This window comes from Platalea leucorodia (assembly GCF_965183815.1).
Source record: "Platalea leucorodia genome assembly, chromosome: 23".
NCBI classification, from domain to species: Eukaryota; Metazoa; Chordata; class Aves; order Pelecaniformes; family Threskiornithidae; genus Platalea; species Platalea leucorodia.
In genome coordinates this window covers 1,330,318-1,354,613 of record NC_138845.1, presented here as the reverse complement: position 1 = coordinate 1,354,613, position 24,296 = coordinate 1,330,318, and the positions used below count along the sequence as shown (strand labels likewise).

The 24,296-nt window shown below is 67.3% G+C and overlaps 3 protein-coding genes across 9 annotated transcripts in view; all 3 read left to right on the top strand.

Annotated features, from left to right (window-relative positions):
• Positions 1 to 294: 294 nt before the first annotated feature.
• RAB5B (RAB5B, member RAS oncogene family) lies at positions 295 to 9,811 on the top strand. 3 transcript variants are annotated; one of them, XR_014230427.1, is made up of 7 exons: positions 5,246 to 5,736; positions 5,811 to 6,091; positions 6,644 to 6,795; positions 7,026 to 7,148; positions 7,285 to 7,378; positions 7,830 to 8,437; positions 8,543 to 9,811. XR_014230427.1 is itself a non-coding variant. In XM_082332685.1 (6 exons), the coding sequence occupies exons 2-6, from the start codon at positions 5,929 to 5,931 to the stop codon at positions 7,943 to 7,945; spliced, it is 648 nt and encodes a 215-aa protein (XP_082188811.1). In that variant the 5' UTR covers positions 295 to 380; positions 5,811 to 5,928; the 3' UTR covers positions 7,946 to 9,811. The 3 variants fall into 3 exon arrangements, 2 of the variants coding, with proteins under 2 accessions (XP_082188811.1, XP_082188810.1); XM_082332685.1 differs by lacking the exon at positions 5,246 to 5,736 and adding an exon at positions 295 to 380 and having other exon boundaries at positions 7,830 to 9,811; XM_082332684.1 differs by having other exon boundaries at positions 7,830 to 9,811.
• A 276-nt stretch (positions 9,812 to 10,087) lies between these two features.
• SUOX (sulfite oxidase) lies at positions 10,088 to 12,723 on the top strand. The gene is given in 5 exon segments (XM_082332633.1): positions 10,088 to 10,345; positions 10,526 to 10,568; positions 10,662 to 10,815; positions 11,178 to 11,507; positions 11,509 to 12,723. Coding segments are annotated over 4 exon segments (1,617 nt in total). The 5' UTR covers positions 10,088 to 10,345; positions 10,526 to 10,536; the 3' UTR covers positions 12,610 to 12,723.
• A 1,084-nt stretch (positions 12,724 to 13,807) lies between these two features.
• The window catches only part of IKZF4 (IKAROS family zinc finger 4), a 29,722-nt gene continuing 19,233 nt past the window's right edge, over positions 13,808 to 24,296 (top strand). The window contains exons 1-2 of one of the 5 annotated variants that reach the window (XM_082332637.1): positions 13,808 to 13,903; positions 21,694 to 21,748. In XM_082332637.1, coding sequence (XP_082188763.1) covers positions 21,709 to 21,748 — 40 coding nt within the window. In that variant the 5' untranslated portion in view covers positions 13,808 to 13,903; positions 21,694 to 21,708. Of the gene's footprint in view, positions 13,904 to 14,938; positions 15,034 to 21,529; positions 21,592 to 21,693; positions 21,749 to 24,296 lie in introns of those variants that run through there. The other 4 variants (XM_082332638.1, XM_082332643.1, XM_082332640.1 and 1 more) reach the window with 4 other exon arrangements.

Here is a 24,296-nt window from a genome sequence, read left to right as displayed (position 1 = left end):
TTGTTGTTGTTGCCGCCCCTCGCGCGGCGGCGCTTCCTGTTGGCCTCACGCCCCGTCACTCACCCCAAGCCTCGCCTCCTTTATGACGTTCCCGCCTACCATTAGCCGGCCGCTCTCGTCGCTCCTATTGGCCGGGCCACTGCCCATCCGCCCTCTCGCCGCCGCCGATTGGCTTACTTACGCGGGGCGGGGCGGTGACGCTCTCCCCGCCTCTCCCATTGGTCCAGCCCAGAGGAAGAGGCGTGCCCGCCACTCCAGCTGCGCGCCGCCGATTGGCGGAGCCGCCCCTTAATCCCGCCCGCGCCAGGAGGGTTTGGTTGAGCCGCTGTTTGTGCGCTCGGGGGCCGCGACGGGAGGGCCGGGCCGGGCCGCGCGCCGAGGTACCGGGGGGCCGGGCCGGGGGCGGCGGCCGCGGGAGCCGGGGGCGGCCGGGGAGGGGCTCCGGGGGCCCTTGGGGAGGGTCCCGGGGGCGCGGGGCCCCGCGGGCCGCGGGAGGCCTGGGGCGGTGGCGGTGCTGGGGCCGGGCCGGGGCCCCGGGGGGGCGGAGGCCGGCGGGGAGGGGGGGTCGGGACCGCCCCAGGCGGGGGCGGCGGGGGCCCCCCGGGGCTGCGGGGCGCCGGGGGGGGGCCGGGGTCACCCCTCCGGGCGGGGGCGCCTGGAGCGCCGGCACCCCCCGGCTCGGCCGCCCCCGGAGCCGCCGGCGGCCGCAGTCCCGTCCCGGGGGGCGGCGGCGGCCGCTGCCCGTTGCGGGGTGTTTGCCCCCCCCCCCGTGCCCCGGGGCGGCGGCCGTGGGGTCACCCGGGGCCCCGCGCTGCCCATCGCCCCCCCCCCCGGGGGTCCGTGTCCCCCCCCGCCCGCCGCGGGACCGCAGCGGGGGCTCCCCCGGGCCGCGGAGAGGGAGCTGGTGCGGCCGGGCTCCCCCCCGCCCCGGCGGAGGGGGCTCCCCCGTGTCACCCATCGGCGCCCAGCGCGGTGCTGGAGCAGAACCCTCGGGCTGCGGGGTCCCGGTGCCCCGGGGGCCCCCGGTGTTTGCCGTCGTGCTGCCGTTCCTCCCCGGTGCGGGCCCGTGCCAGGCCCCGGTGTAAAATCAGCCGCTCGCCGCAGCTGGGGCCGGGGGGTGAACCACGGACACGGGCGCCAGGAGATCCCCGCGGAGCGGCACCGGCTCCTGCCCGGCGCGGCCGAGCCGTCCCGCTGGGTGTGCGAGGCTCCGTGAGCGTCCGGGTGAGCGGGGGAGGCCCCGGCTCCCCACGAGGGGTGCCCGGCTCCCGCGCCTCCCTGCGGGCTGCACGTCTGCCCTGTTGCCAACTTTCCCACCTATTCCTGCACCGGACCCGCTGTGGAGCCGCGGCTCTCCCAGAATTGGGGATTCCCATGCGCTTTCGCCTGGAGCTTTGGCTTCCTGAGCCTCTCCTGGCTCGAAGGAAATCCGCCTCCTCGGAGGCGCCGACCGGGCCGTGGGCTTGGGCTCCTGGGCCGCGGCTTTGGCCACCCTGAGGAAGGAGGGGCGAGCGTCCCCAGCTCATGGGTCTGGGTCAGGGCTGCCTGAGCCGGCGCCGAACCCGCTGGCACAGGGCGGGAGCTGCCCAAATCGGTGCAAGATGGAGGGACCCGGCGCTGTCGTGGAAGAGCGGATCAATAAATGCTAGGCTGCTCTCTGAGAAGCCACCCGCTGGGCTGCTCTTCCACAGGGCATCTCCTGCGGCAGCGCCGGCCCCGGACCCCCGGCCGCGGGCGTTGGGCTGGGCTGGATCCCTCGAGTCTGCGCGGGACTCGTTGTTTGTGCCGGGCACCTGCAGCGAGCGGCGGCTCGGCGCCGGAGCGGAGCCTGGATCCCTCCTGGGAGGACGGGAAGCTTTGCCGGGGTGGCCTTGAGCGCGCGTCGGTGCTATCGCGGGTGTGACACCGGTGAGGCGTGGGGGGATGGCGTGCGGCCAAGCGGGGCCGGAGCCCATCCCTTGACCAGAGCTGTGAACCGGCTCTGCCGTGCGATGGCTCGAGTCCGGCCGCTGTAACCGGCAGGCGTTACGTGCCGTGCGGGAGAGCCGGGCCTCCACCGTCCTCGGTGGGAGCTCGCCGACACCCTCGCGTCCCCGAGCCATCGGAGCTGGCTGAGTCGCAAGATCTGAACGTTTCGTTAAGGGGGGACGCCTGCCGACGGGAGCTGCTTCGCACGATGCTCGCTGGCACGTGCCGCCGCAGCTTTGCTCCTCAAGCCGGAGCTCCATCGGCACGGGCTGCCTGCCTGCGCGGCAAAGGCCAGGCTCCCTCCGTAACCACAAGTCCCCCGGCACTGGCTGGGCGAATCCGCGGCGGGCCGAGCCCCCGCGCGCCTCTGGGTGGTTGCTCGAGCGCGATTGGGACATAGGAAAAGTATCTCTGGCAACAGGAAAGCAGTTAGCCCAGACGGGCTGTTGCAACCCTCCCCTGCGAAGGATGCCCCCTTCTCCCGAGCGCGGTTCAGCCGGCGCGGCCCTGGGCGCGCTCAGCCGCGGGGCTCGGCAGTCCCGGCGGCGCGGGCAGGCGGGTGAGACGCTGCCTCCAAACGCCGCATCCCGGCGAGGCTGCGGGAGCATTTGGGATCCTGCTTGGGAATGGCGTTTTGGAGGAGATGGAGCGAGGCGGCCTTGAACTCCCTGAACCTCTCCGGGCACCGGCTGACCCATTTGGTGCCGCCGGCGTGGGCGCAGCCCTCGGCCAGGGAAAGCCTCTGCCGCCGCGGCAGGGGAGGAGCGGGTTCATCCCAGCAGGTTTTGTAGCCCTGCTCGTGGCTGCTGGTGCTTGCTGTGTCGCACCGTGGATCTTGCTCAACCAGCAGCTAACAGTAATTGCTGATGACACGAAAGCGCGCCAAAAATAGCTGCCGACTTCTATAGATCGACGTATGGTCAACTTTTCACCTGGCGTGGCGGTGTTTGAGTGCGAAGATCTGGCTGTCTCGGGGGTCTGTGGATCTGTTGGTGCCCTGAAGCCCTGGTTCGCCTGAGGGACGTGGAGTCGGAGTGGCTCTATCTTCCTTAATCCCTCGGAGGAGCCCTGGTGCAGGTGGGATTTGACGGCCGCTGTGCTTTCAGTGTCCTGAAGCAGCTCCTGGGCAGAAGCGGCTCCTTCCAGGACCGGCCGCCGTGCCTGGGGTCCTGCCGAGCGAGGGGGGCGAGGACAGAGCCGTCCAGCCCCAGACGCCGGCGGCTCAGGTGAGAGCAGCCGAAGCCTCGGGGCTGTTTCTCCAGCAAACCCCGGAGCGCTCCCAGCCGCCGATGGCTTCGTGGGACAGCGATGGCTTTGCCCGGGAGCTCACTCCAACACAGAGCTCTCCCCGGAGCACCCACCTGAGCAGCGTGGAGGCAGCTCCCACCTCGCTGTCTGGAGGAGGAGGAGGAGGATGAAGAGACCCACGCGATGCCGGGGGTCCACAGACGGCCAGGATCTGGGGGCCGTGCGGCTCCTGAGGTCCTGGAAAAGGCGACTTGGGGTTTGCGCCGAATGGCTGCCAGCGGAGAGGTGCGGTGTGAGGCCGGGTGCCCAGCGAGGCCGCTGCCGCTCCCTGCGGTCGGGGGTCCCAGTCCAGCGGGGCCTCGCCGCTCACCTGCGCCGGAGCCGGTGAGGAAGGACAGTCCCCCCCCGAGCTGGAGCCCTTCGCCGGCAGCTGCGGCTGCCTGGCAGCTCCTCCCTTATAAATAAGCAGAGGATCTATTCTGGGCGCTCGCCGCGCAGCTCCAGCTGAAGCTGCAGAGTGGGACGACGAGACCTGGCGGCGTGAATCCCCGGCGAGCGGGCGGTGGAGGTCTAGCAGTGTGGCGGTGCCGAGTCCCCGCGGGCTGAGCTGCTGCCCCGTGTGACGGGGCTGCGGCCGGGGTCTGCGAGTGCCCTCGACCTCTGCACTCGCGAGGAGCCTGGGCTGCTGCCGAAATCGCACTGGGATGCAGCGCAGGGCGGGAGAAGAGCAGCTTTCCGCAGGGAAGTGGCCCCGAGGGCGGAGGGAGCAGGGCTGCGGTGCTTGCGGCTGGCTTGGGACCAAGGCGGTCGCTCCCGGCCTGCGGAAGGGACCGGCCGGGCTGAGCGGGCGAAGGGGAGCGAGACCAGGCTTGGAGAGGGCGAGGCGGGTCTGTTCCCAGAGCGGATTCCAGCGGCAGTTGCTTTGGAGCTCGATGATGTTTGCAGGGGAAGGAGCTGATCTCGCCGGCAGAGGAAGGCCGAGCTGCAGGCGGGGAGCCGGTCCCTCCGCGTTCCCCAGCCGCGGCGGCCCGTCCTGGTGGGATGCAGGGGGACTCCCCCTGCGCTTTGGGGTTCGAGGGTGGCTGGAGCCGAAGCGAGCACCGTGCCCCGGTGCTGCCGGAGCGGGTCCTGCTCTCTGCCCCGGCCTCCTCGTGGGCTGCGTTGCTGCCGGGATGAGGATTTCTGCTCAGAATAGTTAAAATACTTGTAAAATCTTCAGCCCTGCCTCTAAGCTCGTGAGAGTAACGCTTGGCTGGAGCCATCCTGGACTTCATCCATGCCCGGCCTCATCCTGCCTGAGCTCTCCCGATGCCTTTCTGGATGAAACCAAAGCGAACTGGCAGGAGTCTGGCAGCCGGGGCTGCACCGGCCGCTTCCCAGCGGGCCGTGCCGAGCCGTGCTCGGGACGCTGCCGAGGCCGTTGCTGAGCCGTCCCTCTCCCGAGCGGCGCTGGAGGCGGGAGGCAGCGTTCCCTGTGCCTGGGCGATGAGTTTGTGTTCCCAGGGTTTTGCTGTGCCTTGGGGAAGGCGAGGGCGATCCCCCTTCTCCTGGAGGGGTCCGGGGGTGGCTGGGCCGGGGTCCGTGCCGCGCGGGCGCTGCGGTTAGCGAGCGTTTCCTGCCGGGCTTGTCCGGCTTTAGCCCTGCTTATGTCTTCGGGCAGATGGGGAAGGGGAACTGGCAACAAACAACTTCCCGCTTGTTGGTTCTGGTCTCCGCGATCCTCGTCCCGTTGCCTGCCTGGCCTCGCCGGCACAGATAAATCTCTGCTGCGGCCCCGCAACCTTGGGACTGGAGCGTGACCAGGGAGAGGGAGATTAGCGCCTAAAGAAAAACACGAATCCTGCTTTCTCCCGCTTTCCGGTGGGGCACGCGAGCGGCTGCCTGCGGCGATGCTTTATCCGGGAGGGGGCTGCGGTCTGCGCCCCCAGCCCAAGCGGCTCTGTCAGACCCCTGCCGCTTGTGTCCAGCATGGAAAACAAAGCAAAACCCGGGGGGAAAACCCAAACCAGGGCTGAGGAACTTTAAGGCAGAGCTGGGGAGTTTGTGTCCAACCCCTCCTCCCGGCCGGCTGGCGGGGAGGCAGCTGGAGCTGTTGTGGCATCTCCCCGGCTGCTGCATAAACAAGAGCGCGCCAGGCCCGGAGCCGCTCTCCTGCCGCCCCTTCCCCGCTGCCCCGGCTCCTCGTCCCCGGCGGCGCGGCCTGTCCCGGCCCGGGGCCGCTTGCCGGGAGCGGGAGGGCTGGCAGGACTGCTGACTCACTCCCAGCCTCCTCGGCCGCGGGGATCCCGTCTGCCTGGCTCTGGGATTAGCTCCTACCGACCAATTTGCTGCTCTGTGAAATCCCTTGGGAACAGAGGCTCGGGGAGCGGAGCCGTGGCCTGCGGGTCTGTGCCACGGGCTGCAGTGGGGCGCCTGGGGAGAGGCCCCGGGGAAAGACCCCGTAAGGAGGAGCGCGCTCTAGCTCGAGGCAAGCAGAGTTTTCCCCGCCGAGGCTCGGCAGAGTGTGTCTCCGTGGACGTGGTACGGCCCCGGGGGGACGCGGGGGCGTTGCGCTGCGTGCGTTCAGCGTGCCGACGGCTCTCTCCTCCTTCCAGGACAGCCGAGCGGGTCGAAGGCCAGCACCCTGCACCCAGCCCCTGCCCCGCGCGGACGCCTCGGTGCCTTCCCGGCTCTCCGGTTAGCAGGGCGCGCGGCGCCAGCAGCACCCAGGCCATGACCAGCCGAGGAGCCGCCAGGCCGAACGGGCAGTCCCAAGCCAGTAAAATCTGTCAGTTCAAGCTGGTGCTGCTGGGCGAGTCGGCGGTGGGGAAATCCAGCCTGGTGCTGCGCTTCGTCAAGGGCCAGTTCCACGAGTACCAGGAGAGCACCATCGGCGGTGAGTCGGCGAGAGGCGCCCGTCGTGGGTGCTTCCACACCCTCCAGTGACGCTGCGGGGCACCCGCAGCCCCGTCGCCACGGCTTTGCCTTGCGCCGGTTTTATTTCCCGTTAAATACGAGCCCCCGCCAGGCTCGGAGCCCTTGCCCTGCAGCCACGGCGCGTGGACCAGGCACTCTGCCTGCGCGGCAGGCTCTAGCCGCACTCCCCACGCCTCGTCCTGTGGTCTGGCGGCGGTGGGCGGTGACGCCTCGGTGGGTGTCAGCTGTCCCCGGGCTGCAGCCAGCGCGGGAGCCCTTGCCGATCCCCCGATAACCACGCTGCTCGCGCATAGCAGGCGGGAGTTTTTCTCAGCAAGCTGGGCTCGACGTGACTAACGGGCTCGGCTAACGGGCTCCTCCACCAGCCGGCTGCGGGGCCGGGGTGCACCCAGCTCCCCATCCCTTCTGGGGCCGGGCTGGGGGTGTGTGAGGGGTTCCCCGCTGCCCGTTGGGCACCTGCCCGCAGCAGGGGTGGCCGACGCGATGCTAACGCCGTCTTTCCTCCCGCCAGCGGCGTTCCTTACACAGTCCGTCTGCCTGGATGACACAACGGTGAAGTTTGAGATCTGGGATACGGCCGGCCAGGAGCGGTACCACAGCCTGGCCCCGATGTACTACCGGGGGGCCCAAGCCGCCATCGTGGTCTATGATATCACCAACCAGGTGGGGACCCTCTCCGCGCTCCTCGGCTGCCGGGCGCGAGGCGCCACGGTTAAACCGCGCGGGAGCGAAGGCCTGCGCGGCTCGGGGCGCTCGTGGCTGCGGGGGTCTCCTGGGGGCCACCTCCTCGCGGGGAGGCGGGGGCGGCTCTTGCCGTGGCGGGGGTCCCTCTAAGACGCCGGCCTTGCAGCGCAGCGGTGGGACGAGCCTTGAGTTCCCACCTCTGCTCCTAGGAAACGTTTGCACGGGCGAAGACATGGGTGAAGGAGCTGCAGAGACAAGCCAGCCCCAGCATCGTGATCGCCCTCGCGGGCAACAAGGCTGACCTGGCCAGCAAACGCATGGTGGAATACGAAGTAAGTGTCGGCCCGAGGCTCCTCCGGGCCGGTGTGAGCTCCCCCGCCCGTCCCCGTGCCCCCTCGGCGCTGCCGCGGGAGAGGTGCCGGGGCTTCGGCTGCCGGACCCTCACCCAGCTGCTCGTGGCTCTTCCAGGAGGCGCAGGCCTACGCAGACGACAACAGCCTATTGTTCATGGAGACGTCGGCCAAGACAGCGATGAATGTGAACGACCTCTTCTTGGCCATCGGTGAGGCCGCGGGAGCGGCGGGGGGCGAGGGTGGGCGGCGGGGGGCGAGGGTGGGCGGAGGGGGCGGCTGCCCGGGCTGCAGCTCCCCCCCCCACGTTTTTTTGGGAGGCCGAGCAGAGCCGCTGCCCGTCCTGCCCTCCGGTGAGCGCGGCTCCTCGTGGCCCGGCAGGGGCTGTGCTGCCGCCGGGGCTCAGCACCGAGGCGTGCGGAGCCGATGCTCGGCGCAAGAGCGGCTGGAAGGGAAACCGCTCTTTGCCCCCGGGGAAGCGCCTGGCGGGCGCGTGGGCCTTGCCGGTGCGGCCGGGGTGGCTTCAGGGCCTCCGCTGCGCCGGAGGCAGGGTCCTGCCGGGTGCCTCGGCCTGCCCCGCCGCCCGCCGCAGCGGGGCTGTGCCGCAGGGACGGTCCCCGTCCCGCTCCAATCGCCGCCATCTCACCCTTCTTCCCTCTCCAGCCAAGAAGCTGCCAAAGAGCGAGCCCCAGAGCACGAGCGGAGCGGCGGGCAGGAGCAGAGGCGTGGACCTGCACGAGCAGAGCCAGCAGAACAAGAGCCAGTGTTGTAGCAACTAAAGGGCAGCCTGCGCCAGCGCCCGCGCGAGAGGAAGAGCTAAGATATAACCTCCCTCCCCGTCCACCACACCTCACCTCCATAACGGCACACCGAGAAACCCGTCTGAACCAAAACCCTCCCGAGAGCTCCCTCTAACTGCACTTTTTAATGCTTCAAAACCACCACCAGACACCCGTTACCACCATCCCGAAGGCAGTGGAACTAGATCAGCCGGGGACTTAACTTCCAAAAAAACAAACTCTTCTTCACTTTGTATTATAGGTGCAAATAGCGACCTAATATTCTGATTCCTCCCTCCATCTTCCTCCCTCTCCCGCCTTCCTCTCTGCTTTGGTGAATCTCTGGTCCCGCTCCCGTCTCCCCTTCCCCCTCCCGTCGAGCTGGGGCGGGGAGCGGCCCGAGGAGGTGGCAGCATCGGCCTCCGTGGTTCACGTCGGGGCGAACCGGCTGGAACCAGAGACCTCCGGAAAACACGGGATTTGTCCCAGGGGGTCTGTCATGGATTTCTTTTTCCTTCCCCCCCCCCCCCCCCCTCCTGTTTCTCCTGTTTGGCTGTCGGGGGGAGGAAAGCTGCAGTGTCCTTAATTTCTTCCTAGGTGGCCTTTTTTGCTGGAGGATCGGAAGTGCCTGGGGACTCTTTCTAGGGGGAGGGGGGAAGCGGGGCGGCCGCCGGACCCCCAGCACCGATCGCCGTGAAGCCACCGCGAGCGACCCTTCCCCACCGTTCCACCTTCGCCCACCTTGCTGCCGCGCGTTAGGGCTGCGGCCGCCCCGCCAGCGCCGTCCCTCCGGTGATCCCGGCACGCTTGGCCGCGAGCGGCCGCGCCGGCGGCGATGAACCCGCCGCTTTCTCCTCTCGCTCCGCGGTTTGGCCCCGGCCGGCGGCGGCGAGGGCTGTCTCTGGTTTGCACTTTACTCCTGGAAATGTCCCGTTGAGATGCACCTTGGTTTTTTTTTTTTTTTTTAATTCTTTGGGTCCGGTGGGGTCCGAGCCCTCGGGGCGGCGGAGGCGGCCGGGGCGCCGCGCTGGTGTGGTTTGGTTTCTGCTTTCCCTAAGGAGCTTTCTCGGCTGGAGAAGCCCTCGGTCGTGGCTGCGCTCGGGGCAGTCGGGACGGTGCCGGGCGCCGTCGGTCGGTGCCAGGAGCGGAGCGAAGGGGCCTCACGGAGACACCCCCCCCCCTCTCCAGGGGGAGGAAGGTGGCACCCCCGGGCCATGTGCGGGTGCCTCTGGTCAGGGTGCTGCAGCACAGGGGCCCCCCCCACTGTGGGACCCCCCGGAGCGGCAGCGCATCCGCGGAGGGCAGCACCGCCTGGGCCGCGGGTCCCTGCTCCGCAGCAAGGGCCCGATCCTGGCACTGCCAGCACCCGCCCGGAGCCCCCCCCTCCCTCCGTGGGGCTTGGGGTCAGGCCAGGCTTCCCGCGCCCCCCCGGGGCCCTGCTTGCAGGGTGGGGGGCTCTGGGGCCGAGGGACCCCTCTCGTATGAAGCCCCCCACCGCGGGGGCAGAGCCCGCGGGCAGCCAGACCCTGGCGTCCCTCACGTCCCCGGCGCCGGCCGAGCCTCGTGCCGCGGCGCGGGCCATGGTTCTCTCTTCTCGGGGGCTGGGGTCCGGCTGGCGGAGCCCCCCCGCGCCGGCGACTTGTGTTTGGGCTGGGGACGCCGAGGCCCTCGCCCGGCCGCCGCCAGCCCCAGCCACCTCCTGGCCAAAACCCTGGAGCAAATGGGGACACTGCAGCTTTTCTCACTCTTTCTTTTTTTATTTTCTGCTTCTTCTCTGATAATTTTTTTTTTTTTCCCCCCTCTTCTTTTCGCTGTGAGAAAGCTCCTCCATTGCATTTAAATAACAATCATGGTAACAGAGCTCAACCGCCGATTTACCGATGTATTTAATGTAAGTAAAACCAAACCGAACAACAAAAAAGGAAGGAAAAATCCCACATTCTGTGTACTCAGGGAGGGATTTGGGGGGGGGGGGGGGGGGGATTTAAGACACCTCCCATGGTTGTTGGCATCGGGCAGGAGCCGGAGCCGTCGCTCAGCGACGGCTCCGGCTCCTGCCCGGTGCCAACAACCGGTGGGAGAGCGCAGCCCTGCCCTGATAACGCTTATCAGAGCGGCCAGCGGGGCGGTGGCCACCGGCTCTCGCTCGCCGCCCACCCGGGGAGAGGAACGGGACAGCCCCGCTGGTAGCGCTGGCCCTTTAAATGCGCCGCCGTTGCCCCTTTAAATCCCGCTGTTGGTGGGCCCCACCGCGGGGTTAAGCCACGCCCACGCCGCCCCGAGGGGCTGGAGGGGGCGTGACCAAGGGGCTCATTCCCCCTCCTTGAGGCCACGCCCATCGCCCCTCTCTTAAAGAGGCAGTGACCAGCGGGAGGTCGCGTTACCGGAGCCGTAACGCAGGTGCGCGGCGGGGACCCCCGGGAGCGGGATGGGGTCGGGGGGGCACCGGAGCGAGGTGGCGGGGAGGAGCGGGGATGCCCCACGCGAGGCCCCCGGTGCCCGCTGCCCCCGGGACCGTGGGGGTTCTCTGCCCCCGGTAGCGGTGCCCGGTGCCCGCCCCAGCCGCTCTCTCCCGCCCAGGTGCCGCCGCGATGCTGCTGCTCCGAGCCGTCGCCGGTCCCAGGTAGGAGCCGCCCCGGGGGGGCCCCCGCGGCCCCCGCCGCCGCCGCCGGTGCCCCCCCGGCCCGGGCCGGTCCCAGCCCCGCTCTCCCCGCAGGCTCCCGCCGCTGCCGCTGCCCCGCCGCGGCTGCTCCCGCCTCCCCCCCCGCCCGCCGCTTCTGGGGGGGGGGCGCCGGGGGGCGGCGGCCCCGGTGCTGGCGGCGTTGCTGGGCCTCGGAGCCGCCCTGGCCTACGGAGAGCGGCGGCGGCGGGTGAGCACCGGGGGGGGCGGCACCGGGGAGCCCGGGTCCCCCGGGGCGGGGGGGGCGGACACCGCGGGGTCCTTCCCTGGGACGGGGGCACCGGGGGGGGGGTGCTGAGCCCCGGGGGGGGCGGGCACCGGGATCCCAGGGCCGCAGCACCGGGGGGGGGCGGGATCCGGGGGGGGGCGGCACCGGGACCCCCCCCCCCCGGCACCCCCCGGTCCTTGTGCAGCACCGGGACACCGGGGTGCGGCGGGGGGGGGCAGCGGGTACCACGTCCCCCCCAGCTGCGGGCCACCGCGCCGGGGGGCCGGTGTGGGGGGACCCCCGGGGCCCTGGCGGGGGGCGCTGACGGGGCCGGGGTCCCCCAGGTCGCCCAGGCGGCCCAGGCCACCCCCGCCCCCCACTACCCCCGGTACACGCGGGAGGAGGTGGGGCGGCACCGCTCCCCCCGCGACCGCGTCTGGGTCACCCACGGCACCGAGGTCTTCGACGTCACCGACTTCGTGGAGCTGCACCCCGGGGGCGCCGACAAGGTGCTGCTGGCGGCCGGGGGGGCCCTGGAGCCCTTCTGGGCCCTCTACGCCGTCCACAACCAGCCCCACGTCCTGGAGCTGCTGCGGGAGTACAAGGTGGGGGAGCTGGGCCCCGAGGAGGCGCCGCCGGCCCTCGCCGCCGCCCAGGACCCCTTCGCCGGGGACCCCCCCCCGCCACCCCGGGCTCCGCGTCAACAGCCAGAAGCCGTTCAACGCGGAGCCGCCGGCGGAGCTGCTGGCCGAGCGCTTCCTGACGCCCAACGAGCTCTTCTTCACCCGCAACCACCTGCCGGTGCCGGCGGTGGACCCCGGCTCCTACCGGCTGCGGGTGGAGGGGCCGGGGGGCCGGGCGCTCTCGCTGTCGCTGGCCGAGCTGCGCAGCCGCTTCCCCAAGCACGAGGTGACGGCCACGCTGCAGTGCGCCGGCAACCGCCGGAGCGAGATGAGCCACGTCCGCCCCGTCAAGGGGCTGGCGTGGGACATCGGGGCCATCAGCACGGCCCGCTGGGGCGGCGCGCGGCTGCGCGACGTCCTGCTGCACGCCGGCTTCGGGGAGGAGCGGGAGGGCGAGTGGCACGTCTGCTTCGAGGGGCTGGACGTCGACGCCGGGGGGGCCCCCTACGGCGCCTCCATCCCCTACGGCCGCGCCCTCAGCCCGGCCGCCGACGTCCTGCTGGCCTACGAGATGAACGGCGCGGAGCTGCCCCGCGACCACGGCTTCCCGCTGCGCGTGGTGGTGCCCGGCGTGGTGGGCGCCCGCAGCGTCAAGTGGCTGCGGCGCGTGGCCGTCAGCCCGGCCGAGAGCCCCAGCCACTGGCAGCAGAACGACTACAAGGGCTTCTCCCCCTGCGTGGACTGGGACACGGTGGACTACTCGGCGGCGCCCGCCATCCAGGAGCTGCCGGTGCAGTCGGCCATCACCCACCCGCGCCCCGGCGCGGCGGTGCCGGCGGGGGAGCTGACGGTGAAGGGCTACGCCTGGAGCGGGGGCGGGCGGGAGGTGGTGCGGGTGGACGTCTCGCTGGACGGCGGCCGGACCTGGCGCGTGGCGCGGCTGGCGGGCGAGCGGCCGGTGCCGGGGCGCGCCTGGGCCTGGACGCTGTGGGAGCTGCAGGCGCCGGTGACGCCGGGGGCCGAGCTGGAGATCGTCTGCAAGGCGGTGGACGGCAGCTACAACGTGCAGCCCGACACCGTGGCGCCCATCTGGAACCTGCGCGGGGTCCTCAGCAACGCCTGGCACCGCGTCCGCGTCACCGTCAGCCGCTGACCGCCCCGCCGCCGCCGCCGCCGGCTTTCCCCGCTGGCCCGTGGCCGCAGCGGCTCAAAGGTCGCCGCCTTTTACAGCCCCTGACGTGTGAAAGTGGCTCCATAAAGATTGCGCAGTTTATGGACTCCCCGGTTTCCTGGGGCAGCGCGGGGGCAGCGGGGGGGGGGGGGCGGCCCCGGGGAACCCCCAGCCCCACAGAGCGGCTGCTGCCGGAGCCCCCCGTCCCCCCGTGGGAGCTCCGGACCCCATGGGACCCCCAGACCCCATACAACCCCTGTGACCCCATGGGACCCCTGTGACCTTATGGGGCCCCGTGACCCCATGGGACCCCCGGGCCCCATGGGACCCCCATGACCCCGTGGGACCCCTGTGACCTTATGGGGCCCCGTGACCCCGTGGGACCCCCAGACCCCATACGACCCCCGTGACCTTATGGGGCCCCGTGACCCCATGGGACCCCCGGACCCCATGGGACCCCTATGACCCTACGGGACCCCCATGACCCCGTGGGACCCCGTGACCCCGTGGGACTCCCAGACCCCATACGACCCCCGTGACCCCACGGGACCCTCGTGACCTTATGGGGCCCCGTGACCCCATGCGACCCCCGGACCCCATGGGACCCCGTGACCCTATATAACCCCGACCCTATGGGGTTCATGCCACGACCCCACGGCCCCCGGGACCCCCAGCCCCCGTACGGCCCCCGCAGCCCCCCTGAGCCCCGGCCCCGCGGCCTCCGTGCCCCGAGGGGACCCCCGGTACCGGTGCCCTTGGAGCCGCTCACCGGCGCCTCTCGACGGCCGCCCCGGGGGGGTCCCGCTGCCTCTCGGCGCGTCGCCGCTCCTGCCCGTGAGCCGGTCCCGCCGGACCCGGGATCCCCGGCTACCGGTTACCGATCGCCGCCCCCGCACAAGCCCCCCGGGCTCATCGATGCCCTCGGCGCTCCGCCCCGCGCTCGGCTCTCTCGGCGCTCCGCTGCCCGCCCCTGGGCAGCCGGCGGCCGCTCGATGCGCCGGCGCTCGGCTGAGGCCCCCCCGTGCCGGCCCATGGCGGCCGCGGCGCCCCCCCCCGCCCCCTCCCCTCCCGGCGGCTCGAGGGCGTCGGCGCTCGGCTGCGCGGCCTGGCTGCGCGCGGGGGCCGGAAGTGGCTCGGGGCGGGCGGGGGGGTCCCTCAGGTGAAGCCGCCGCCGATGGAGCCGGAGCCGCCGCCGCCGCGGCCCTGAGCCCCCCCCGCCGCTCGCCCACGCCCCGCGGCCGGGCCGGGCCGGGGGGGCCCTCCCGGAGCCCCGCCGGTGAGGGGGTGGGCGCTGTCGGGGGGCCGGGCGGGGCGGGGGGCGGCTGGGCCGGGGCCGCCGGCCCGGGCGGAGGGGGGGGGAGCGGGGTGTGACCGGGCGGGGGGCGATGGGGGCGGGGGGCGGAGGGGCCCCCGGGGGGGCGGGGGCCGCGCTGGGGGCCGGGGGGCTCTGGGCTGGGGGGGTCCGTGTCCTGCGGGCCTGTGGCGGGGGGGGGTCGCGGCTTTGAGCGGGGTCGGTACCGGGGGGCAGGGAGCGGGGGGGGTTGGGGGGGGGGTTGGGGGGGGGAGGCCCCCCCGGCGTGGGGGGGCTGTGGCTGCGCCCCGAAATCTGCCCCGCGCCCCCTTCCCCAGGACGGCGGGGGCCGGGGCCGCCCGGGATGGGGGGGTCCCTCCCGGCGGGGAGCAGCCTCGGGGCCGGGGGCGCCTCGCCCCCCGCGCTGGGACCCGTGGCCGGGGGGTCCCCGCCTCGCTGCGGGGGCCGCCCGGGCGGAGGAACGGCATTTCTGGGAAACGATGGGCTTCACCGGGGGGCGCGGGGGCCCCGCCGAAGTCCCTGTGCCTCTTCCCCGTCCCTGTTCTGCGGGGGGGATCCGTCTGTCCGTCCGTCCGCCCGCGTCTGGGATTGTTTCCCCCCGCTTCCCTCCCTTCCCCGCGTCCGTTTTCTGGAGCGCCGGGTCTGGGGGGGCAGGGGGCGTCTCTTTGGGGGGTTCGGGTCAGCCTTTTCCAAGAGGCTTTGCTCCTCGGTAACGCCGCTGCCCGGTGGCTCCGGGGCCAGGGCCGCGCCAGGCGCCGCTTTTCGGGTGAAGCCGTTGGCTCCAGGCAGGATTTTCCCAACTGGAGCCTCCTCTTCGGCTGCGTGACCGGGATGCCCAGGTGTGGGGTTTGCCCCCCATTTTCCTGTTGCCCAGGACTCCCCTCTGCCCCCCGTTACCGATTCTGCCGCAGCTCCGGAGACCGGCACCGGGACGGGCAGCGCGTGGCTCCGGCAGCTCGGGAGGAGCAGAGAGCGGGTACGAGTTCCCTAAAGCCCGGAGCCGGCGTCCCGGCTGCCGCCTGGCGCCGTTCCCATCGAGCCCCTCCTGAAGAGAAGCTGCGGTGCCGACGACCAACTCGTTTTGCTCGCAGAGAGTAAGAGCGCGTCTGTTGTCGGCCAAAACGGGGGCTTCGTGCCGATGCCCTGCCCTGGCGCCCCGCTGACATTGCCGAAGGGGGACCCAGGGACCCCGGGGGCACGGGAGGAGGCAGAGGCGGCTCTGGGGAAGCTCTTGGGCCAAAGCTGCTGCTGGCAGCCCGGCGCTAGACTTGTTCTCCGCTCCTGGTTGCTCCTCGCGGGGTCTCAGCTCCTGGGCGCGTGGTGGGCGCCTGGGGCCTGCGCTGCGAGGAGGGGGGACTTGCTTGGGCGCGGGCGTCCCTGTGCTGCGCTTTGCGCCCGGCGAGGCCGGTGTCGGCGGGGCGAGGGCGGCGTTGTCCAGGAGAAGCTGGCAGATGCCTTCCCGCTGCGTGTCCGGGTCCTGGTATGGACAAAATAGGGAGCGTCTGCGTCTGCCGGGTCGCGCGCGGTGCCCTTGGCTTGGGTGGAGGCCGTGCCTGGGGCGGGGGGCGGTGGGAAGGGTGAGCCGGGTCCTGCGGCACGGCTGGGGCGAGCGGCGGCGGAGCCAGGATAACGATTTTTGGCCTCATCTTGGCTTTCGCCTCCAAGGACTCGAGGAAACCTGAGCGGCCTCAGTGAGCCGGCGTGACAGACGGGGCTCTGGAGCCCTTGTGAAGGTGTCAGTGTTCGGAGGAGCCGGGCAGGCAGCGAGCTGCGGGGCTCCGGAGCGCCGATTCTATTTGCACAGCAGCGGCTTGCGCTCCCGAGGGGAATTACGGGAACCGCGGGGGCCGACGTGGTCTCCGCGCCCGAGGACGGAGCGGGGTTATCCGAGGGCAGCGGACGCAGGACGGGCGCCGAGGAGGGAGCATCCAGCAGAGGATTAATTTTTCTCCGCTCTCGGTGGATCAGTTGCATTTAAAACACGCGTGAGCGTCGGTAGCGAAGTCGGGCTGCAATCGGTAGCGTTGAAAGTGCAGCACGGCTTCACTTCGTAAAGGCCAGGGCCTCTTTCCGGCGGTCCCTGTCTGTCCGTCTGTCCAAGTAAGCGCTGAAGAAGGAACTTCTCTTTCCTCCCTTCGCTGCCATGGCGGTCTCCCGAAACGTCTTTTCATCTTTTGTAGGCTCAGCGTCGTTGCTCGCGGTTATTATTTATTCGTATTGTGGTGATGCCCAGAGGGCACAACACGGGTTTAGACGCCGAACAAAGGCACGGTAGAAGACGGCCCTCGGTTTGCTTTGAATTAAAACTTTGTTGAAGTCACCGAATCTTGGGAGCGTAAGACGAGGAATTTTACGTTTTACACTGCGGTGGTTTATAGTGCTTTTTCCATCAGCAGGCTTTTAAACAAAATTGTATCAATGAGCAGGCAAGGCTCGTGTCCTGTCGTGTTAGCGTTAGGAGCGGTTCCAGCGGGGAGGAGCTTCTCCAGGCGGTGAATATTAGCGAAAACCAGCATCCCTGCTTCGGTGGGAGGCAGCGCCCGCGGTCTCGCCTGCCGACGGCCGCACCTCGCTTCGGTCGCCCGTCCGGGGTCTGGATCTGGATCCTCGGAGCGTTTCTCTCTCTCTTCCCCTGTTTTGTCAAGCGCTGGCTTTATTTATAAAAAGGGACGGAAATTGCAGCCGTGTTTGCTCGGTTCTCGGGTTAAGGCACCTGAAACGCGGGCGTTACCTGGGGGATGGTCTGCGGTCAACGGCCGGGTGGCGGGGGGACGATGTGGGACCCCTCTTTGTGCTTGAGGCCGGGCTGGTGCGGCGGGACGCGGCGGCCGCGTTAGCTCGGCTGGCGTGACAAACCCAGCGCAAGCGGTTAGGAGCGGGGCATCGGACGTGCTTCTGCCCGTCCCTAAAGCGGTAACCTGAGGATAGTCCTGCTGCCGCTCCCCGCCAGCGCTGCACGGCGTCGCTCCGCTCCGGCGTAGCCCTGGCTATAAATGTCAGAGGAGACGAGGGGTCTCCCCCAGCTCAGCGGTCAGGAGCCGTCAGCCGCCGTCCTCCAGCTGCAGCATTGCATTAAATCCTTTTTTTTTTTTAAGCAATAAACACTTAATCTTATTTAATAATATATTTCAAAATACGGAAACAATGGGAACTATTTTATAATGGATAAAACATGTTGCAGCGCTTTAATTTTCGCTTTTGAAAGGTGGCTCCGTTCGCTTCTGCCTCTCTTGAACCACTTGAGCCGGGGTCTCCCCCGGCGAGCGGGGCCTGGCCCTGCCGGTGCCAGCAGCCGTAGGGCACCGGCACGCGCGTGGCAGAGCTGCTGCCTCGGCGTTTACATCGGGGACGCTCGCAGGACGGGGGGCTCTCCCTGAAAGCGAGCCTTTCCCCTGCGCCGGGGTTTGAGGCGTTTCCAGTGACACAAACGTTGGTGTTTTTGAGCAGCCGGTTTGTTCAGCGAGCTTCTATTTGCGGCAAAGGTGGAAAAAAAGTCCTCACGTTGGAAAATAAAGGGCAGCTAATGGAAACAATGGCTGGGAAAAAGAAACTGCAGGGACCTTCACAGCGCTTACTAATTCTTACCCCGACAGGAGGCTCGAAGATGTTCGCCCCGAGCGTGTCTTCCCCCCGCGCGCGCCGCTGCTCTCCTCGCCGCGGGCTCGCTGCTTCCGGCGATGCCGGTCTCGCCGGCGCCGAGCCGAGCTGTCCTGCAGCAGGTCAGCGGGGAGCCGGGAGCCAAGCCTGGGCGCAGAGAGAGGCGGCGCTGTCTGGGCGGTGTTGGGTGCAGCAGAGGCTGAGGAGGGCCGAGGAAGGCTGGCTCTCTTGGTTCCCGAGGGCTCCTTCTGCCCATCCCAGCTCAGAGGGTCTGGGCTGATCCAGGACCCGGGTGGCTCTCGGGAAGCGGTCCCTGCCTGTGAGCCGCAGTGCCCGACCGGCAGAGAAACGGGCCAGACCGAAGGGGTTTGGTGTTTCTGGCTGGTTTCTGTGCGAGTCTGGCAGGAGCCGTGCATTTACCCTCTGCAGGGGCTGATGTTGTCATCTTAAAAATAATCTGGCAGATACCTCGGTGTAATTGGGCTGGGGTGTCTTTTCCTGCCGTCGTGGTGTCTGGAGAAGCGTTTCGCTGCTGGTGCCGAGCATTCGGATTTGTTTCACGGCGCTTGAGGTATGACCAGAAGCACCGGGGAGAAATTAAGAGAGGGGAAGAAAATAGGCTGCCTTTCCTAACGACGGCAAGGCTGATAGCGGTGAAAACGGGCTCCGGAGGCAGCTGCTGGGAGCCCCGCGCTGGAGGGCGCGTAGGGGCGGCCTGCGGGCTGGGTGGGATCCGAGAGGCTTTTCCCATCTCTAGGACATTTCTGCCACCCCGGGATGAAGCCAGGACCCGGCCCATCCCGGTGCAGGAGGGCGCCCGGGCCCGGCCGCCTTCAGAAGCCCCTTGTTATCAGCGCAAAGGACGTTCACAAATCGCATCGTGCTGAGATGGAGGGGTTTTTAAATTGGGCTAGTTCCGAGGACTTTTTCTTTTTCCTTGAGTGTTGCCACTTGGGGAAAAGTCCTTATTTCGGAGGGGAGGAGAGCGTCGAGCAGCGCTGAAGGCACTCTGCTCTAATTTTAGTGCGCTCCTGTCTCTGATTCCCAAGTTGATGATCACACCTGAAAGCTGGGAAGAAAGTCCGGAGACGGAGACGTGCTCCCTGCGCCCGACGGTCCAGGGCCTCGCTGCCGGACCCAGACCCCGCTCCGGAGAGGACGAGCGCCGCGCTTCGGGCCGGGGCTCGGTGAGGGGCTGCCCCTCCTGGTGGGGACGGAGGGGGGCTGTCAGCGGTGCCGAGGGGGAGCGCGGAGGCGGCCGGCGTCAGCACTGAGCGGGGACGAGGAGAAGCTGCGTCCTTGGAAGCAGCCCCTTTCTCCCAGGAATGTGTTTTCGCCCAGGCCGTGACGTGGGGTTTTGTCAGTCCGGCTGCGCAGCCTTTTTGCGGTGCTTTTCCAAATCAAAAGGACTCTGGGACAGATGACATGCAGAACCATTTTCTAGCCGAAGGTTAATTATGGGCTGTCGTTACCGCAGAGCTATGAGTTCATACGAGCTAGGTGCTTTTTTTAATTTGCAATTTAAAAAATTGCGATTCCTGCTTGCGAGGCCTTACACTCAGCCAAGATTAAGGGAAATAACCGCTGACACGTGGCTCGGGGCTCCTGAAACGCTCCCAATGTTTTTCTCTGGGTCCTCTTTTAAAATACAAAGGAGCGAGGAATCAATCTCTTTTATTGCACATCATCCCGTTAACATTAATGAGACCGCGTGCATGAGTAGGAAGTAGGAGTTACAGAACCGGCTCCTCGACTCAATTGTATTTGGCTGATTATTAGCTGATTACTCCGAGGGAAATGAATTTCTCGTTCTCGCTCCTCGCTGCCTGCGGTTTAGGGAGGAGGCTGGGGTCCCGCTTGTCCCTGGCCTCAGCCACGAGCCCGGGCTGCGACGGGTCCCTGGGCGGCAGCGAGGGCTTCGGGAGGGGGCGATGCCGCAGCTTTCCCTGCCCTGCGTTCACCCGCGGGGCCTGTCGGACAGTCGCTTGGCGCTTGGTCTTTTTCTTTTTTTAAATTCCTTCTTTTCGAGGGCTTCTGCAGGGTAGAGGAGGGAAAGGGCTTTCTAAATAAAATTGACTTTTATTAGCGTGTGGCCGTGCCCTTTGTGGAAAGCAGACGGATCTCTGCGCGGCTGTGCGTAACACCGAAAAGCAAAATTACGTGTTCAACAAAAATAAAGCTGCAGGATGCATTTCAAACCACAGTTCCTGTGTAACCAGGCGCTTGAGAGAGAGATTTCAACCTAAATTAGTTTCATCTCGTGAAGTTAACGGCCACCGTGGGGTGGGAAGGGGAACTCTGAAGCGCTCGGCTTTTCCTTCGCTGCCCGGGCTGGAGGCCGCCGGCACGGCAGCGGTGCGGCCCCGGGTGTCCTCCGCCGTCTGGGTGGCACGGGCGGCAGGGAAGGGAACGGCGCGGGCGTCGGGGCACCAGCGCTTCCCTGTTCTGTGCGGCCCCTGTAACCGATGTAAATTCGCACGGTGCCCGTGGCAGCCCGCGGCACCTTTTACTTGTGGATTTGGAGCAGGTCCGGGAGTCTGCGTCCCGCTGCCGGCGGGGAGATCGGAGCCGGCGTCTCCATCTCCCCGGTCAGGCTCCGGGACCTGCGGCACCGGGGCGCTGGGTGCCAGCGATGGAGGGGGGTCCTTGCCTCGCCGGGCTGTCGCCAAACCGCTGGCGAAACAGCCGGGGTGGGACCTGCCGCGGGCATCGCTGGGCCAGACTGGGCGTAAACTGGTGCCCGGCTGGTGAAAGCCTCCCCAAAAGCAGCGAGCCCCTGTGCGAGGTCCGCAGTTAAGCGGAGCACGGCGAGAGCGTTTCTTCCTAACTAACATCGAGCAAGTAGCGGGGTCCGATGGGGTGACAAGCCTGGCCTAACGCGCCTTGTCCGCATCTGCGCTTGTCTGGAGCGGTGCCTTGCCAGGAGCAAGACTTGTACGACTTGGTGCGTTCAAGACGCGGTTATTGTTAAAAACCTGCTGATAAAAGGGGCGACTGATTTCCTTCGGCTCGGAAAAGGGACGGAGGTGCCCTGGAAAGCCTCGCTGGCTGCAGTACATCGGCTGCTCGAGCAACGGAGGGGAGAACCAACAGCGCTGCTGCTGCTTGTGTGTGCTCACGCTCGGCAAATCACGTTGATTTTCCTTTTCGAGGAGACGATTCATCTCCACAAATTATCGCTTTTTTTTAATTGTTCTCTGCAGCAAACGCTCTTGTTTCCGACCCTATCAACTGCCAATTAGAGCCAACTCTAAACAGCAAAACTCCTGTTTCTAAAACTGGGCTCATTTTGTTTCTTAAACAGCCAGTGTAATTGACAAATAAAAGCCATTTGAATGTATAAAATGTTCATTATCTCCGTGGGGTGCCGAGCAGCAAAATGTAAGGCAGATTTCCCTTTTATTTTGGTGTGGTCGTCGGAACGGCTGTTGCGAGGCTGCTCGGCAGAGCGCGGTGCTTCAGCCTTCGCGCTCCTTGCCCGAAACCCCGGCTCTTTTCATTGAGAAAATGAAGCCGAGGGCTTTGGCTACGCGCGTCCCGCGCTCGAGACTTCATCCCCCCGCTGCCGCGTCGGGCACGAGCGCGTCGGTTCCCAGCAGCGGCCCCTCGCCGGGGTGGGAGAAGAGAATTGCCGGCACCCCTCGCTGCCCGGGGCTGCGGCAGTGGCCGTCTGTCCGTCTGGACTGGTGACTCTCCAGCTCTCGGCTGTCCCAGGGGAGCCGGCAGCGGCTCTTCTCCCATCTCTGCCTGCTCCAAGCGTCCCAGGTTTGGCTTTAAGAGCCAACGCCGTTCCCCGTGCGCGCCGCAGAGCTGCGGTGGTGGCGGTCTGCGTGCGGGGGGGATGGAACCCTCCGTGCTTGCCGTGGCGTTCGTCCGCAGCGTCACTGCCGGGACCACCGCTTGCTGCTGGCATTGGCGTTCGCTTTCCGCTTGGAAAGCGCCTGGCAAGCACCGCTGGGATGGGCAGGATCAGTGCAGCCCACTGGGGCTGATGGTGAAGTCGGTATTGACGGTGTTAAGCCCAGGGCTGCAAAGCAGCGTTGAAGGCACTTGGGGTGAGTAACTCGTCTGCGAGAAGCTGCTGGGCAGTTTTACTGGAGGAGAGTCCGAGCAGCTTCCCGAGGCTAACTCTGACTGAGCTCTGCTTTCTCTTTCAGCAAAGTACCTTAAAGATGGATATAGAAGACTGTAATGGACGATCTTACATATCTGGTATGTCTGATCTTGATTTTTGCCAGCTATTTTGGGTTGCTAATGTTTTAAGGTGCTCAGTCTCATCCTCTGGGTATAAGCTGTCCTGTTCTCGGTGCTTTGCCCGAGGCTGTGCTGCTGTCGCCATCACAGAGTAAGCGTTGAGGAGCAGCGTTCGGAACATCAGCATGTTTCATTAAGTGTCTGAGAAGCGTTAAAGCCCTGGGCGTAATAAACAGCTGATTTAAAAAATGGTACCTAGGCTGAGCCTTGGAAGTTTGCGCTGAAGTTTATGCGGTTGTGTCTTCACCTGCCGATCGGGTGGGTGGCTGCCAGCACGCCAGCGGTAGGTGGAATTTCCAGCCTTGCTGCAAGCTGAAAGGAAAACGTCTTTCCAGCGAGGGCGGCGCAGTCCCGGTGCCGAGGGGGCTCGGGGAGGTCGGTCATTCCTTCGGGGCTCCTGGCCGTGCTCGGCAAACGGGTGGTTTAGTCCCACTCCCCGGGATGCCGAGCCCGCGACGGGGAGCAGGGCGATGTTTAAGACCCCCGCAGGTGATCTCAGCCGCGCTCCTTGCCAAGTCCAGCGCTATTGTTTGTCGGCGTGCGTTAAGATTAAACCCAGGCTGAGTTCCAGATGCGACGCCGTGAAACGTCCGTGGGGAGAGGGGGAGGCGGCGTGGGGCTGGCCTAGATCTGGGTGCTGGAAGCTGCCGGTGTGCCGGGCCGCTCCGTAACCAGCGGGGTCGCACGGACAGGAGCTGCCATGCTGGGGATCGCAGCCCCAGTGACCGTCTCCAGAGGGGATCCCGGTGGCGCTGGGGGGATCTGGATTGTCCGGTCGCCTGCAGAAACCCGGCTCGCAGCCGGTATGGGCTGTAAGTGAAAGCTGGCTGGGTGGGATTTGTTCTTATCTCTGGGGGACGGGTGTTTGCAGTGTGAAAACACCTCGGTTTGTCCATCTTTGCTGGGGAGGAGAGGGGGATTAGGGTAAGACCTGATATAGATTTCGAAGCGGCAAAGCCAGAAGCAACTCTTGTGATGACCTAACGCGGCCCCAGCGACACGAGGGGCAGGAGGAGGCCTCTGCGCCAGCCCGGCGAGCTGGAGGAGCTGGGGGGTGCCGGGGATGAATGGCTCAGCGGGGATGAAGGTCAGAAGTTGAAGCGCGTTGGAAGGGAGAGCGGACCCCGGCTGTTCTAACGAGCGGTGGCGGTGGCCCGGGCTTGGTGCATTGACAGCGCTGCGCGGGGGACCTTGCACAACGCCCCTCGGCGTAAATCGCGTTGCATCCTGCCCCTTCTGACAAAGTTCATCCTCGGAGTTATTGTGTGCTCCTTCTTTCTATGAAGGTTTCCTCCGATCCCCGGAGGATCCCCGCTCGGGTTAGACGCTTGGCTCTTCTCAAGGCGCTCGCTGCAGCTTGCTGCTCGGGTTTTGGTTGCCAGGATGCCTCTGTTAAATAACAAAATGCTTCCCCGAAGCTGGCCGATCGCGCTGCGCCAGGGCGGCTGCCTGCCGAACGCGGCTGCTTTCTCAGCCTCGCTCCGCAGAACCGCGTCCGCCCGGCACTCGCCGCCGTCCTCCGGCGGAGTCTGGGGGCTGGCGGCTGCGCAGGTCCCTGTCGCCTGCAGGGCTGCGGCTTTGCTTTTCCTCGGGGAGCCCCGTGGGTGAGCCCTCCCCGTCCCCACGATCCCTGCGGCGGGTCCGCGTTTCCCCGCGAGGGCGGAGGTGCTGCAGCCCGGAAAGGTCTGAAAAGAGGCAACGGAAAGAGCCCGTCTCCCTCGGCGCAGCCCGAATCCCCCTCGGCTGCACGTGAGCCTGCAGCACTGGACGTCCTGGGGGTCCGAGGTTTAAGCGGCTCCTGGAGTTTGGGGAAGGGGAACGGTTAAGGGACGGAAGAAGGGAAGAGCAGCGTTACAGGAGCTCTGCAGGGCCGACCCGGCCAGGGTGGCCTTTCTTTTTTGGGTTCCCCGGTACTCGGGGAGCAAAGCCTGTGCTAATCGTTGGGGTCAGGGTCAAGGCTTGCCCATCAGCTGCGTCGGGGCCCTGAGCTGCTGCGGATGTGAAATGACTGGAGGAAACAAACAGCAGAGCTCTCGAAACTTGTTTCTGTGAAATACGTTTAATTAAACGAACTCTTAAAAAAGATAAAGTTCATGTTCGTCAAATAGCGAGGTAAGCAAAAGCCCGGAAACTCTTCATGAATGTGAAATACTTTTTCTCCTTTGAATTCTTCACAGAAAAATAAGTCAGTTTTGAAACAGCTCTGGTAGAGACAGCGTCGTTACCGCAGAGGGGGTAGGAACAAGGTGGAGGCGGGCAAGAGACCTCTGCGTGCTGCGTGCCGGTTCCTCGGGTGGCACCTCCTCGGGCTCTCAATCCGTCTGTAGTCGCTTAACCCAAAAAAAGGGCGTTCGGAGCGTGCAGATAACGGCTTTGCTGCTCTCTGCTTGTGTCGGTCCCGCCTGCTGGGCGCCATCGCCATTTCGCCGGTGCTAAGAAGGGCCGAGCACCTCGGTCCGTCCGAGCCGGCACGGCCCCGTGCAGGAGGCGGCACCGGAGCAGCCTC